The sequence below is a fragment of the Mya arenaria genome, chromosome 14 (assembly GCF_026914265.1).
Source record: "Mya arenaria isolate MELC-2E11 chromosome 14, ASM2691426v1".
NCBI lineage: Eukaryota > Metazoa > Mollusca > Bivalvia > Myida > Myidae > Mya > Mya arenaria.
In genome coordinates this window covers 61,692,807-61,710,199 of record NC_069135.1, presented here as the reverse complement: position 1 = coordinate 61,710,199, position 17,393 = coordinate 61,692,807, and the positions used below count along the sequence as shown (strand labels likewise).

The following is a 17,393-nucleotide window of genomic DNA, read 5'->3' as shown; positions in this document are numbered from 1 at the left end:
TGGGTGGGTGCGCCCCTACCGTGATATTTGTATGACCTTGATTATCGGTTGAAAGTGCGAAACTGCCACCTGTTTTTGTGACCTCGCACATCGGGTGAGATCTAAACTGCCACCTTTGTTTACGACCTCGTACATCGGGTATAATGCAAACTGTCACCTCTGTGTATGGCCTCGTCCATCGGGTGAGACACAAACTACCACCTGTATTTGTGTCCTCGTCCATCGAGTGAGATGCAAACTGCCACCTGTATTTGTGACCTAGTCCATCGGGTGAGATGCAAACTGCCGCCTGTATTTGTGACCTCGTACATCGGGTATAATGCAAACTGCCACCTGTATTTGTGACCTCGTACATCGGGTATAATGCAAACTGCCACCTCTGTGTATGACCTCGTCCATCGGGTGAGATGTAAACTGTCACGTCTGTGTATGACCTCGTTCATCAGGTGAGATGCAAACTGCCACCTCTGTGTATGACCTTGTACATCGGGTGAGATGTAAACTGTCAACTGTGTGTATGATCCGTCCATCAGGTGAGATGCAAACTGCCACCTGTGTGTATGACCTCGTCCATCGGGTGAGATGCAAACTGTCACTTGTGTGTATGACCTCGTCCATCGGGTAAGATGCAAACTGCCACCTCTGTATATGACATCGTCAAACTGCCACCTCTGTGTATGACATCGTCAATCGGGTGAGATGCAAACTGTCTTCTCTGTGTATGACCTCGTCTATCGGGTGAGACACAAACTGTCACCTCTGTGTATGACCTCGTACATCGGGTAAGATGTGAAATGTCACCTCAGTGTATGACCTCGTCCATCGGGTGCGATGCAAACTGCCACCTGTGTGTATGATCCGTCAATCAGGTGAGATGCAAAAGGCCACTTGTGTGTATGACCTCGTCCATCGGGTGGGATGCAAACTTCCACCTGTGTGTATGACCTTGACTGTCGGGCGAGATGCAATCTGCCAACGGTGTGTATGACCTTGGTGAAAGTACTTTTATTTTTATCAAGGGGAAGTAACGCAAAACAATAACATAATTTAGTTTAAAAGTTAGTTCCCTTCCATTACAGACAGGAAGTTATAAACAGGAAGTTCTTAGTTTCGTTTTCAAAAGGCTTGTCTGTACATGAAGTTTTGTTTTTCAGACAAAATTAATTTGATAGCACGTCCACACCGACATTAATCTGACGAAAAACGTGCATTGGAAAATGCTGTAAGCCGATTTCTTCATATTGTGTAAGTAGATACATTATAAACTGAACTATTTCTAAAATGATTTTGCCATAAGTTTACGATTCAAAACTATACGAAATTGACACAGAAATTTTCTATATAAATGAACTTCCCCTAAAAATATATTATAAACCTGTGTGTTTAAGAAATTCAATATAGCTAATTCGTAATAAAGATTATTCGCAGTAAAGTGAATGAGGCGTAAAATATTAGGTCCAAAGTACCGTACATGCATCCTATAGACCAACAAACACATGTTTAGCCCAAACAAATGTTTGTTAAGGGTAAGATATCTCAGAAAACTAGGTAAAATAAGTAGTTTTTTAATTAAAAAAGGTGCACAAAATAGAGTAGAATTTAGTATAATTTAACACATGCAGAAGAGAAAGAATGTCACCACTGATATTGTACATTTCAAATACGACTTAAGTATTTAAAATGAATGTAATTGCGATGACTTTTAAATAAATCATTTTTCTCGCGTATATAAGCAAATCAGTTTAAGCTGTGACACGCGTTATCTTTTGTACATGTTCAATATGAGTTATCACGGAAGGTGAATGAAACCGTAATAACTGAATTCTCTTTATTTACACTTTTCCTTTGTATAACCACAGAGTGTCGACAATAATTGAAATTTGTTATTCAAGATTGATTTATTGTTTGTAATTACTTTCCGTGAGGTGCCAATGGTAATATTAATAATACATCTGCTTGACAAATGATAAACCCACAAATCGGAATTGGGACGTGTACTAACTGACCCGGGTCAGAACATTTCTAAATATGTGCAGTACTCAAAACTGATAAGAAAACATAAGCCCCAATATCAACATCACCATATATTTCCTTTTATAAATGATGCGATACACACACATTTCCTTCTTATCTTAAAACCACGTTTAATATTTGTTTAGGTGACATGTACGATAACATTTTAAACTCATTGAACTAATGTGTCTTGTTATCATATACCCGATTTAACTATAGAGTACTGTGTCCTGTATATTGTATCTTGTGCTTGTAATAAATAGTGAAGATATCAGAATTGTGTCATATATCACCTGAGAAAGATAAATAACAAAAAGACCAGCATTTTAAACCATATACGGCAATGAATTATTTCTCATAGAGGTGCAGTTAAATTTATATCCAATATAGTATACGCATATATTTGATTTTGTGAAGATCGGTTTAAAAGGACGAGAGTGCACTCATGGTATAGGTATCTATCTTTCACCCAAGAAGTTGTGGGTTCAAGCCCTACCAGGGAAACAATCTCGTTTTCTATCGAAATGGAAACGCTGCCGTACTTAACGGATTCGCGAGTGATTAATAGAAATTACAGTAAAACCCCTCTATTCAAACCACCCCAGGGACTGGATCAAGTATTCGTATAACTTAATAACGAGGTGCCCGTTTTTTGTGGTTTTTTTTCAGGGGGGGATTGGGGTTACAAACATTGAATTATATAGAAAAACAAACAGCTCTAAAAAATTCGGGGAAGTCGCATTTTTCACAGGCATTTGAAATAATTCAAAATTGTCTATGATATATGTATATTTCAAAACTTCCATACGTTAAAATGAAATACACAAAATCTAATACAGATTAGCATGACTTTAAATGTTTTAGCAAATCAATATACCCGTACTCCCAAGAGAACTACTCAAAACGGTCAAAAGCATGCGGTCACACGCACACCCTCTTATCACAAAAACGTACGTGCAAACACACCCCCTCTCCCCGAACACACGGTCGCATACACCCACTCCCACAACCCCATACACGTACGCGCACACGCACTCCCTCTCAACGAACACACGGTCGCGTACACACACTCCCACACCCCCATACGCGTACGCGTACACGCACTCCTTCTCAACGAACACACGGTCGCGTACACACACTCCCTCACCCATATACGCGTACGCGTACACGCACTCCCTCTCCCCGATCTTACGGTCGCGTTCACACACTCCCACACCCTCATACGCGTAAGCGCACAAACAGTCCTTTTACCCTCAACGCGCCTACGCGCTAACGCACTCGCATGCACACACATACTCACACATGCACTCTCTCTACCCCGTACGCGCACTCCCTCTCCCCGAGAACACGGTCGCTTATACATGTACTCCCTCTCCCAACACACCTACCCGAACACACACTACCACTTCCCTACACGTCAACGCACACATACACTCCCTCTCCCCGAGAACACGGTCGCTTACACATTGACCCTCTCCCAACACACCTACCCGAACACACACTACCACTTCCCTACACGTCAACGCACACATACACTCCCTCTCTCCGAGAACACGGTCGCTTACACATTGACCCTCCCCTAACACACCTACCCTAACACACATTACCACTTACCCACACCTTAGGCACACACACTCTCCCTCTCCCCAACGCAGGTACGCGCACATGTACAAGACCCCCACGCACAGGTACGCGCACACACACACCCTCTTCCCCATGCACGTAAGCACACATGCACGCCATCACGACACACACACGTTCGCGCATTCGTACTACTCCTCCACCCACACACTAACGCGTACTCACCTCTCCCCACAGAAACGTACGCGCATACACACTCCCTCTCCACTCACACATGTACGCGCATACGCACTCCCTCTCCCGACACTCTCGTTTGCGCATACAAACTCCCTCAACGCACACAGTTGTACATGCACACGCACTCCATCTCCTCACACACACGTACGCGCACATGCACTCCATCTCATCACACACATGTATTCGCTCATGCACTCCATCTTATCGCACACATGTATTTGCACATGCTTACCCCTGTCTCCCGCACACGTATACACACACGTTATTTATCTCCCACACAGACATACGCACGCATGCTAATCCCTGCCCCCCACACACGTATGCACACACGTACTTCATCTCCCCCACGCACATACGCACGTATGCCAAACCCTGTACCACACGCACGTTCGCGCACATGCACTCCATCTCCATAGACACATGTACGCGTACACGCACGCATGCTGGTACACATAACATTAATTGCAGGAAATACTATATTTGCAGGTAAAATCAATATTTTAGTCAAATTCAAATAATCTTATTCCTTTGCTGTAACAAATACGTTATTATTCAAGGCTGATTTGTTGGCTTAAAATGTAGGTTAAAATCTAGAGATAAATAATGAGCTGCATTTGAAGGTTCGTGGGTCTAGGACCTACATTTAAAATATACTTCTTTAACTTATTTCAGTGAGGGTGTATTCAGAACAAAGGCTGGGCAATATTATAAAGTCCATACAAAAAGTGAATTTCAGAGTGTCAGCAAAGTTATTTGTGATTTCACCTTTATTCGGTCAGGATGTGTATATGTTTGTCGTTGTATTGTGTGTTTAACATATATTAAATACTAATTGCACGTATTGATATTTGCCGATGATGAACATTACGAAGGTCAGGTCGACGAAATCTCGGCCATCTGGTAAAGTGTAAAACTGCCACCTGTGTGCATGACATCTGCCACAGCATGACTCTTTGTTTGATAGCAACGGTTGAAAGTGCGAAAATGCGACCCGGGTTTATGACCTCGATCATATAATGAAAGTTCAAAGCTGCAATCTGCTTTTATGACCTCGGCTACATTGAAAAATTGCGAAACTGCTATCTATGTGTATGAACTCGGCTATTTGATGAAAGTGCGAAACTGCCACCTGTCTGAGTAACCTCGGCTAACAGATGAAAGTGCAAAACCGCCATCTATGCGTATATCCTCCGGTACCTGATAAAAGTACGAAATTTCCACCTGTGTGCATGAACTTGGCTATTTGATGAAAGTGCGAAACTGCCACCTGTGGGTATTTCCTTGATTATCTGATTAAAGTGAGAAACTTTCACCTGCGTCTATGTCCTCCACCATCTGATGAGAATGAGAAACTGCCACCTATGTGTATGGTCTCGACTTATTGATGAGAGTGCGAAACTGCCACCTGTATGTATGACCTCGGCTATCTGATGAATGTGCGAAGCTGCCAACTGTGTTTTTGACCTAAACTAACTTTTGAGTGTGCGAAACTGCCACTAGTGTGTATGTCCTCGGCTTTCTGATGAATGTGCGAAACTGCCACTTGTGTGTTTGACCTCGGCTATTAGATAAAAGTGCGAAACTGCCACTTGTGTGTATGACCTCAGCTGTCTGATGAAAGTAAGAAACTGCCACTTGTTTGTATGCTCTCGGCCTTCGGGTAAAAGTGCGAGACAACCACTTGTGTGTATGACCTCAGCTATCGGATGAAAGTGCGAATCTGCCAATTGTATGAATGATTTCGGGCGCCGGATGTAAGTGCCAATCGACTACCTCTGTGTATATGACATCTTCTGTTAGGTGAAAATGCGAAACGGACATCTCTCTGTATAACCTCGAGCGTCGAGTTAAATTGCCAAACTGTTACCTGTGAGTATGACCTCCCTTTGGTAAACATAAATTGTAATCTCTGTTAAAGACCTCGGTTATCATTTGAAATTGCAAAAATGCCATCTGTGCATAAAACGTCGGTCAACTGATGAAAGTGCAAAGCTGCAACCTGTGTGTATGACCTTGGCCATCTTATAAAATTGTGAAACTGCCAACCGTGTGTATGGCTTCGGGCGTCTGATAAAAGTGCGAGCCGATCAGGTCGGTATATGACTCTGGCCATTGATTTCATGGGCGAAAATGCCACATGTTTACTTGACTTCGACTATCGGATGATACATGGAAACTGTGTCCTATGTGTATGACCTCGTTCATTGCGTGAAACTCGAAACTGCCATCTGTGTGCATTACCTCGGCTGTCTGGTGAAATACAAAACTGCCACCTGTGTGTATGGCCACGACCGCCGGGTGAAAGTGAGAAACTGCCAACCTTTTGTATGTCATTGGCCATTGGATGAATGTTCGGTACAACCATATGTGTGTATGATCTCGGCCATCAGGTAAAATTGTGAAAGTATGTGTGTATGAACTCAGGGATTGGTTGAATGTTCGAAAATGCCACCTGTGTGTACGACCTCGGCCATCAATAGAAAATGCTAAAATGCCTGTTTGTATGACCTTCAATTTCGGATGAATATTCGAAGTTGTGTGTATTTCTTCAGTGCCCGGATGAATGATCGTAACTAGGACCTGTGTGAATGACTGTTTGTTTTCAGTGCGGAACTATAACATGTGTGTATGACTTAGCCATTGGGTAATTATGCAATACTGACATATAGCTTAAAGGCCTCTGCGATCTCATGAATTAGCGAAACTGCCACCTGTGGTAGGATGAAATACTGTTGTTATTCATCAAGGGTAGAAAAAAATCATACAACTTAATTTAAACCGTAAGTTCCCTTCCATCACAATCAGGAAGTTATGAACAGGAAGTTGTAAGTTTCGTTTTTAAAACGAGGGTCTATTTATGACCAAGTTGTATATTTCAGACACAATTTATTTGGTAGCCGGTCTACACCGAACTAAATCTGTCGACAAACGTGCACTGGACAATACAGTAAGTAGATTTCTTCATATTGATTGTAAGGTAGATATATACTCTTAAATTTGTCTAGGTAGTTCTTGAAACAATTTATCTCAATTATATTCATCATAATTGTCCAAAATGGACACTGGAATTCCATGTTAAATTTACTTTCAGTTTTATATTTATAAAACCATGATTAACAAGAAACATATACAAACTTTGTAATAAAGTAAATAGGGCGGACTATATATGGTTTACCGTCTCGTACCACCACCAAACAGTCCAACCATTATGTGTATATTGGCAGAAGTGGACCTTTGACCTCGACCTTTGATTTCAAAACTCTAATCTAAATTGATTGACTATTTGTGACCACGTAGCTATACATTCCCTTTTAAAAAGGCTTATATTGTTTTATCGGTAGAAAAATCTTATAGTTATTTTTTTGGTTTGATCATTGTATCAACATATACTGTGATCCCTTAAAGAGTAAATCGTATTGAAGATGTTTTTTACGTGTTCACCATTCAGTTAACAATATGATATAATTTCTCTTTTTCCTATAAAGTTGGATGGTTTCTTTAGGGTGCATTTATAGCGCTGCCTCGCGGTGCTCTTCCTTTCTGTGGAGTATAATTAACGTCTGGAAAGGGATATAAAAATGGCAACAAAACGAGGCGAGAGAGAGAAAGAGAGAGAGAGAGAGATAGAGAGAGAGAGAGAGAGAGCGAGATAGACACAGAGAGAGAGAGAGACAGAGAGAAAGACAGAGAGAGTTCATAAGTCATATTGTAGCTACGCTATATTTCTTTCTTATTTAAGGCACTCAGAAGGATGGATGCAGTTCCAGGGCGAAAGGCGAGAATGGCATCTTGTTTGGCGCCTGGCCTCACCTACTGCCAGCCGTGCGTGGAGGACGGCAAGAAAATCCTCCCCGAGGCCTTCTGTCCCGTCTGCAAGGAGTTCCTGTGTTCTAACTGTGCCCGAGTACACCGGAATCAGAAAATAACCAAACGCCACGCCCTTCAGGACAAGGACCGTATGCCTTCCTCATTCCACGAACAGAGTGAAGAGGAAATGTTTACAGAAACATGTCAGCGTCATGCTAAAGAGTTTATCAAATATTACTGTCAGCGTCATTATGGACTTTTGTGTGGAGACTGTTTAATTGAGAATGAAGATCATCGCTCTTGTAAAGTAGAGAAAATTCAGCAAGTGGCAAAACGGTATAAGCAGGGTGCAGAATACAACAGCCTTAAAACAGGACTTGTCAACACGGCCAGTGACATTAGCAAAATTTCACACGACATACAAGCGATCATGAAATCAGTTGACGAAGAAAGCCTTACCAATATCAATGAGCTTCGCAAATTCATGAATAATATAAACCGGTACCTGCAAAAAAGGGAAAACGAACTCTTGGCAGAAATCGATCGGAAGAAACGGACATCCAAGACACTGCTAGATGAACTGAAATCAAAATGCACAAATATGAAATCATCCATTAAAAAACTAAAATCGGAGCTACAAGCACAGGACGACAACAGCAATCAGCTATTTATAGTAGGAAAGCGAGCTATAAAAGAGCTGGTAGGTCTCCAGGCAGCCCTGGAAGAGGTGAGCAGGAGGAGTGATGTTCCCCGATACATGTTTTACAGTGACCCCTCAACTGAGCAGTTAATAGCTTCTGAAAAAGCAATAGGAAGGTTGGAAGAGGACAATGAAACGTCGGTTTTTGGTCAGCAGCAAAAACAACAGCAGACGAAGCAGGAACAACTGCAACAGAAGACGATAGGGCAGCAAGAACGACAACAACAGAAGGAGAAGCAGCAACGGCAACTCGCGACGATGCAGCAAGAACAAAAACACATGCAAGGCGTATCACCAAAAGGTTTGTGTACAATCACACACAAAATTGACCTTGCCCTATGTAGTGCAGTCTATAAGTCTCTTTTCAAAAGCCTTTTGATGTCGCTCAAGCTTACCAGGCACATTGACGCTGCTTTAAAAGCTATGTTGTAAATTACTAAACAAAAGCAAAATAATTAAATACTGCGACAAATAATATTGCGCAAATCTGCTGACGTCACACAAATAAAAATGCATTCTTAACTCCTCGGCCAGAAAACAACCTCGGGTGTATGTGGACTGTTTACATTCTCAGAAATTCGTATGTTTAAGTCCGCTGCAAGTAGATCGCGTAGTAATTTAATTTAGCAGTTAAACTTAATGACTTAAAGCTCTTCGGAAATTTAACTATGTTTGCAATAATACACTTTACTGGCAATCAATTAAAACTTAGATAAATAAATACAAGGTAAAACACTAAATTTAATTAATGATAAAAAAAATTAAAAAATACGAACTACTTCAACTGATGAACCGTCATACATCCGAGGTTGTTTTCGATAAAAATGGACGAGGAGCCCCGAATGAAACAAATGTGACAGTGTTGAAATGACATCATTAATCAAAATATTGCGTAATAAAAATTGCATTTATTATGAAAGCATGTGTCTTTTAAGACAAAAGAAAAAAACAAAAACTAATAATCAAAATTCATATGTATGCAATTTAATAGTCTACAGAACTCATTCCAAAAAGGATTTTTTCACTGCACAATCCCGAATTTGATGTTAATAGACCATTGTGCTTTTGTAAGAAGGTTTCGTTTAAATGATTTGTTGGATACATTGTTAAGATTAATAACTATTCCCCAACATAATAAAATGTTATAGATCTTTTTCAGTAAAATGATTAAATGGTGATCTTAGATATTCAATGTCTCCGACTGACCAGTGTGCTTTAAGATATTGTTGAATTACTATTTGGTACTACAACCAACTTTCTATGAATGAAAAGTATTATACATTTGTGAATGACATTATAACCGTGGATATATAGTAAATTATTAAGACTGGTACCTTCCATTATCACCGAAAAAAAATATTTGTGTCGGATCGATTCGGCCGAGATATCATTTCGGCCTACTTTTATTTATTAATGTTTGTTTAAATCGTGTGAATTGCGCTTTGAACTTTAAATTTAAATTGTTTAAATTTCGTTATTGCGACTTATATTCATTAGTAAAATCGTGTAAATTAAGCTTTGTACTTCCATTATATATCACTTAAATTTAAAATAATCAATTAATGTCGTGTTAAGGCACTTATATTTGTTATCAAATGCATAATTTAAACTATTATTCACAATATGCCCATAAATTCTCAAATGCGTATTTACTACCACAGCGTGTATATAAATCGTTTTCACAGAAAGTAAATTTCTAAAATAACGAACTCGTATGACCGGCGACCAGTCAATGCAAAAAAGAGAGAATAATTTTTTTTTAACTTGCTGTTTTAAACATTTGGCTTATTCGTTTTATATGACGTTTTGGAAGTTTTACACGCATCAAAACGGCTATTGACGACAAATTTAAAGTAAAGTTGAATAAGAGTTGATATCATTAACAAATCTTCTTTTTTCATAAATAAAATTTATCCGTATACACTTCCCCATTAACAATTGCAATCATTTATCCCTAATGAAAACTCGTTATGCAAAAATGATTTTCGCATACTTTTATATTTTTTGTAAAAAGAGACAACAATATATGAACTATCGACACTAGGATTAATTTAATAAAAAGATCAGATATGATAACAATGTTTATTATTATTATTATTATTATTATTATTATTATTATTATTATTATTATTATTATTATTATTATTACTCTTGCTATTACTATTATAATTATTATTATTATTATTTTTATAATAATAATTATTATTATTATTATATTATTATTCCTTTTTAAATGTGATGAAACAAAACATTTTTTTGTTTTTGTTATTTATGATGGCGTTCACTTTCAGTCCTCTTTAAAGACAGTGCTGACTTAAGCCGGGTTATGTTCAGCAGGCAACCTGATATTTCAGTGAAGTCATTAGATGATACCCGTGACTGCTGGCTGTCCAGTGTTGCCCACCTAACCGGGGACAGACTCCTACTGGTAGATCGCGCTAATTACTCATTGAAGCTGGTGGACAGTGAGAATAACAAGCTGGTATCCGAAGTGAACCTGCCAGGTCAGCCGTGGGACCTGTGTCTCCTGCCCGGGGACAGGGCTGCCGTCACTTTACCTCATGTGGATAAGATACAGTTCGTATCTACTCAGGGAAATGTCACGCTACAGCGTGCTGTTAATGTAGCTGGATGCTGTTGTGGAATAGATGTCTGTGATGACAACTTGATAGTGTCCTTCGTCAACCCAGGTTATGTTGTGTTAATGGACATGAAGGGAAAGGTGAAGAATAGTGTGGACAAAGACACCAGTGGAAAACCTTTGTTTGAGTATCCCGAGTATTTGACAGTGACCAGGGTGAGCCAGACTCCGGTCATATTTATCTCAGACTGGGGCACCAACACCATATCCAGGCTGAGCATCTCACTAGAGGTGGTCCAGACCTACCAAGACCCGATACTGGACTCACCACGTTGCCTGGCAGCCCTGGGGGACAACCAGCTGCTCGTGTGTGGGAGGGACAGTAACAACATCCTGTTACTGGACACGCTCACCGGCGAGATAACCCAACAGCTAGGGAAGAAAGAAGGGATAGAGATGCCATACAGTGTGGCTTACTGTTCACTGAGAAAGATGATGTTTGTCACCTGCAGTCAGTATGCCAGACCTGAATTGAAGAATTTCGTAAAAGTATTCAGCTTAGTATAGATCGAGTCTACCAATTGATATTAGTGAAATCTGTATCAGGTGTGAAGTATTTGTTATGTTTAAAAATAATTCTAATGTATAGTATCGTACTGAATATACGCTTATACAATGCTTAATATCACATATCGCGTAATTTAATTCATTCGAAATTATTGGACGGATAAATGACTTTAAATTATGTTGAATTTTTACAGTTTTCATAAGTGACAAGTCGGGTAGTAATTTGCTATTAGACATGAATATACGAGTATAAGTTGGCTTCTTACCACATATAAACGAAGTTTATGTAAAATGTGTGAATGTTTAAACATTGTTTTGTGTAAACGAATGATCAAGAATATAGAGTAATAGACACGGTGTGTCATTTTTTCATGCAGCTTGTATTTAGTAAATATGATGTTTATAATGTGTTTATATTGAAATTTAACTCACATGTACGTGTCCTTATACATGTATATTGAATGAATAATTCTAAAGACATTGACCTTAGTGTGAATTGTTTCCAAAAAATGGAATGAATTATTTAAACAGACATAAACCATAGTAAAAAAGTTCCCTCATATATTAATGATTCAACAGACATTGATCAATGTGCAACTTGTTTCCTCATATATCTATTGAATAAATTATACAAACAGCCTTTAGCTGATTTGTAAGGGGTATGGAAATCGTGGAATTCAAAGTCAATTTGTTTAGCATATATTACCATTTGTAAAAAAAAGGTGCAACTGGCATAGTTTAACACTCCTGATGATTTGACACACTTTATCTCGTATGAACAAAATGAGGAAATAATACATTCTCTCAACCATGGAAGAGTCCCTTTAAAATACAACTGTTGTTGTGTGTCCTGCATTACGGGTATTTGTTTGGAATCGAATGCATCACCCATGTCCAATTGACGTTCAACATTTTATTTCAAATTATTTGTAAATTGGCCATAATAAAGTTTCAGATGGGTTTTTTTTCCCGCTTTTTTGCTATAATAACTTATATACGCGTCGTCGGTTAGTGCAAAAAGGCGCTATCTAACACCATACCATTTTTCACATCTAGTGATACATTTGGCGCCACTTGAATATAGTTTTACATCATAAAGGTCTGGAAATTCCTTGAGAGATGCCTAAATTCAGTTATATAACTATATCAATACCAATTTTTAAATTATATGTTCAAGATAGCTTCGTTAAATGCCTGGCACTTCCTGTATTTTTGTGAACTATTTCCTAGCCTGATATTCAGCCTTTCGCTGAAATGTATGTGATAACATACATGGATATTTCGGTAAAGTTTTGTTTAATTTGGCAATTAATTTATAACAATGCTTTCAAAAATGTATTTTGAACGTTGCTGACGTCAACATTGTTTTATGTACGTAGTCGTTATGCTGGTGTTAAATTGTGATAATTTGTAGAATTGAATGCTAAGAGTACGGCATGTATTCCAGTTACAAAAACCATTATTCTATGTTATAGTTAGATGACCTTCAGATAAATCATAATGCTAAGGAATGGGCAGAGTGAGCGTTAGCGTCAGAGCCATTCTCAAAAACTTAGATTTCACTTCATGTTATCCAACTGATTTAGAATGTAACTCTATTAGCTAACGTAAATTCAACGTGCAATCAGAGTTTTTGTCGAAACCGTGCACTTGCTCAATATAACCGGAAACAGCATCATACGCGCAGGTGGCCGTATTCTGACATGCAACACATCGCCTACCGGAATTGCGACACATGAAGAGCATTCATTTTATTACAAGACACTTGTTGAGTGTGCAGACGTGTTTACTGGCCTGTATTCGTTTTCCGAGTGGTTAAGAATTTAACCACCCCGTCCTAACAGCACACGATGCAGCTTTTGACACAAGAGTAATAACAAATAAATGTCTGAGCTATAGTTTAAGCCATTCCTACATTTATGGTTTTGCGGATAGTTTATGACTATGCAAAGTAATCTTTCCTGGATGTACAAGCTACAAATTATCTGCAATCGACCAAAATATATTGAACATATACTAAAAAGCTCACAACGCGGACGCTGATCTTGCCGCATTCGCAGCCCTACAATAAACAGTCGACGCTCTTCCGCAGAAGGTTCAGATAACGTTCTTCGTGACCCTCATTATAAAATAACAAGAATTAAAAATGAAACGAATCACCTGCGGAAATTTTATAAGCTTATAACTTTAAAGGTATAAATAAATTCCGAAGCTAAAATATAGGCCGGTACTGGACTGCATGGGCAGTTGCTCCAAGCAGCGTGCCACGTTTCCGGGTGCGATTGTCAGTTGTGCTAAACAGATTAGTAAAATTGGTTAAACCAATTGCACCTTCATAATTTATTTTACTGATTCGAATATTTACTTAAGCTTGTTCAACTCCTTCAGATGTTACGGAACGTTACGTCATTTACTTGAAAGTTACTTGTTGTTTCAGATGTGAGGTTTAATGACACAAAATTTAGCCCCGAAACCACATTGTTTTTACATATCGAAAATTTGAACATTTGGCTATATGATACAAATAGTCATAGAGAGCGCCGTCGTCTGAAGCACTGAACACATTTGACGTTGAACAAAAATACGCAAAATGCGAGTTATTCTGATATTTTGAATTTGTATGTGTACAAATTTTAAAATTGAATTTCATTATAATTGTTTCAGTGCATATCTTTTATCAATTAACATGAGGTTTTTTCTATAAAATTTTAATATTTATTGACGCCATTCAGGATAAAATTAAAGAAATTATGGTGCCTTTAATGATAACGGGGTTTTCCACTTACCTTCATCGGAAATATATTTGTTCACATAAATGATTAAAGCAAGCCTACCTCTTTATGCTGATCAATTTTCAGTACATTTAGAAAATATTTCATTTTGACGGCAAAATTTTGTTTAGGAACGTATCCTATTAAGCTCAGGTAAATTCGAATACACAAATGATATGATCAAATTTCACAACATTTTATTCCAAAAATAGCACAACAAGGGTTGATCAACTTTTTGAAGATTTTACAATACTCATACACTAACAAACACATTTCATCTCATTAGATAAATCACATTTACATTATTTATTTAAAATATAGTTTGGGGGATAAAACTACTGTAAATTTATTTTAATGAACATGGTGCTTATCTATATAATTCGTACTCTGCTGTACTCTATTATAAACCTATGTCTTAAGACATGTTTTGGCATAATTGATACGTTTCTGTGCCAAAGACACAACCAATGAAATTCTGATAATCTTGAACAACTCCTATTAAATCATATATATTTTAACAAACAATAGACTATATCATAACAAACTAATGCCAGAACAAATATCACATGAGATCAAGACAAATGGAACACATCACCATTAACACTCAGACAAATGGAACACATCAACATAACAGTCATATTAAGAGAATATTGAAAAATAAATTACCATGCTCACACTCAGGCACAAGGGATATAATTATATAGCATAACACTCAGACACAATGCAAACAATTCAACAACAGTCACTTGTTAGAAACGAAGTAAGCTATTCAACTTTAAAATGATCACATGCAGAGACAAAAAGGAGAGCTCTGTTTTCAATGGGAACAATTCAACAAGAGTCACTTTCAGAAACAAAGGCAGCTAAATTACATGATCACATTCAGAGACAAGATGAAGAAGTATATAGTTATACACTCAGCAAAAAAAGAGACCAATTCAACATGATCACGATCATAAACAGAACGAGCTATTCGACACGATCTCACTCATAAATATAGCGTACATTTCCACATTATCACACACGGAGACAAAGCGGAAAATTCATGGTCACAATTAGAGACATAGGGAACAATTTAACATTATCACACTAAGAAAAATACATTGGTATCACACAAAGGGACAAATTGCATTTATCAAAATTAGAGACAAAGGGAATATTTAACAGTAACACAATTATAGATAAAGAAGTAATTAAACACTGATCATATTTGAAGACAAAGGGGAACATGCAAAGACAACGATGTCATTTTTAAATGATCACAATCAGAGATAAACAAAAGGCCTATTTTACATACCGTACTCAGAGTCAATTTAACATTATCACTCTTAGAGAAATGGGGCCTTTTAACATTAGCAACACCTCAAATCTGATATTTCGAACAAAGGGGACATCAAAACAGAGTGAGTTTTAGTGACAAAAGAGAAACCTTAACATGTTTTAGCTCATCGTTGAAGGAAACATCTCATTCAGAGATAAAAGAGACACCCCTACATGTGCATTTCATCGACAAAAGGAACATCTCAACATTATAACAATAGGAGACAAGGAACTTCTTCCTTTTAATCAGAAATAAAACATTATGGTACTTTACCTTAAATCAAATTTAGTATATTATAACATTCTGGTTCTATGGAAAATATCCAATAAGAAAAGATACACTTATTAGCTCTCCATTATTATCCCATGGAAAAGTGGGAATATATTTATAAGCTTTTATGGCAAAATAAAAGGGAAAAGTAGGAGTGCTGGCAATATAAGTTGGACAAAAAGCACTTCTTTACATCAGTTTAAGCTCATTTTAGAAAATTAAAACTTTCTTAAGAATGTTTGTAACGGCGTCTTTCTGTTTCATCAAACCTGTGATTAACTTAGCCTTGAACGACAGTTAGTTTTGAAATGTTCATAGCCATTAGGCCAAGTGAAATTGTTGGCAAGGATTGAATTGACTATAGATATGCAGCTCTTAAGATAAATAGGCAATCGGTAACCAGAGATCACGAATAGATTAAAAAGATCTACAAAATCAGTGTTTACAAAAAGGAACCAGGAAAAATAGGATTTAACGAATTTAGAGAATGACTTAATAAGTTGTTTACCATCTTTCAGTTTAATACTATACACTGTTTGCTTGTTTCTTCCCAACAAGTCGTAAAAGACAAAACAATATAGCAATATTAGGTTTTAACATATAGAAAAGGGAACACGGCCTTTTCGAAAAGTAGGGAAAACGGAGTCTAAAACAACACACATATAATAAACTGTACATGCACTATTTTCCTTCACTAGCCACACATTTCTGAAAATCATCATAAAGGCGTTACATCATTTGAAGCATAAAATAACATTTTTTGGCAATGAAACAATAATAAATTTCAATTAACAATAACATATTTTTACATTTATTCATTTGATATTACAACAATCTCAGTGCAAATTTAGGAGTTTAAATATCAACTTGAAGAACTACTTTAAAAATAAACAGTGTGTATTTGAAAAAAAACACACAATTAACCCTTTGAAAAACAATGACAGCTACGTCATTACCAATACTTTTCACGAAGGGCCTGCCACGGGTAGCAGCGTAGAAAACACTCTTTTCAAAAAAGGGGTATTAATAAAAATAATTTATAATATCAATAACACTCCTGAATAAGAATTAAGAAACAGAAAATTGTTCATTTCAGTAAAAGATCGCATTTTAAATTACTCGTGACACAACATACGATATTACACTGAAATCAATAAAAATCATCTATATATTCGAGTTAACTGGGTAATTTATTTTCTGATTAGATGACCACTCCTGTATATATTTACATACATATATAACCACATTCATAATGTCAACATTTAAAATATCGTACACACATTTGGAATTTGTTGTTGTCTATTATCATACGAATAATAAAAACTAAATAAAAACCTTTTCATTAAGATGTAACCTTTCAATGGAAAATCCAAGTATTTTAACAGATCGATTTAACGTTTTTATACATTTCTATATTTCCTTCAGCTCACTCTTGTGAGTTGCATGCTGGCTTCCAATTCTCTCTTTTAAGTTCCCGAATTTATACTGTATTATTTTGTTGTTTTAGCCCGTGGCTTTCACCGTGCCGCACTAAAGATAGACATG

General features: G+C 37.4%; 1 protein-coding gene and 1 long non-coding RNA gene across 2 annotated transcripts; both read left to right on the top strand.

Annotated features, from left to right (window-relative positions):
* Positions 1-1,163: 1,163 nt before the first annotated feature.
* LOC128218229 (uncharacterized) lies at positions 1,164-7,611 on the top strand. The gene is made up of 3 exons (XR_008258339.1): positions 1,164-1,245; positions 6,711-6,778; positions 7,571-7,611. It is a non-coding gene; the product is annotated as an uncharacterized LOC128218229 (long non-coding RNA).
* Position 7,612: 1 nt separating this feature from the next.
* Positions 7,613-11,486, top strand: LOC128216355 (E3 ubiquitin-protein ligase TRIM33-like). Its single transcript, XM_052922914.1, has 2 exons — positions 7,613-8,639; positions 10,630-11,486. Exons 1-2 carry the CDS (start codon positions 7,613-7,615, stop codon positions 11,484-11,486), a joined length of 1,884 nt encoding a protein of 627 aa, XP_052778874.1.
* Positions 11,487-17,393: the final 5,907 nt, after the last annotated feature.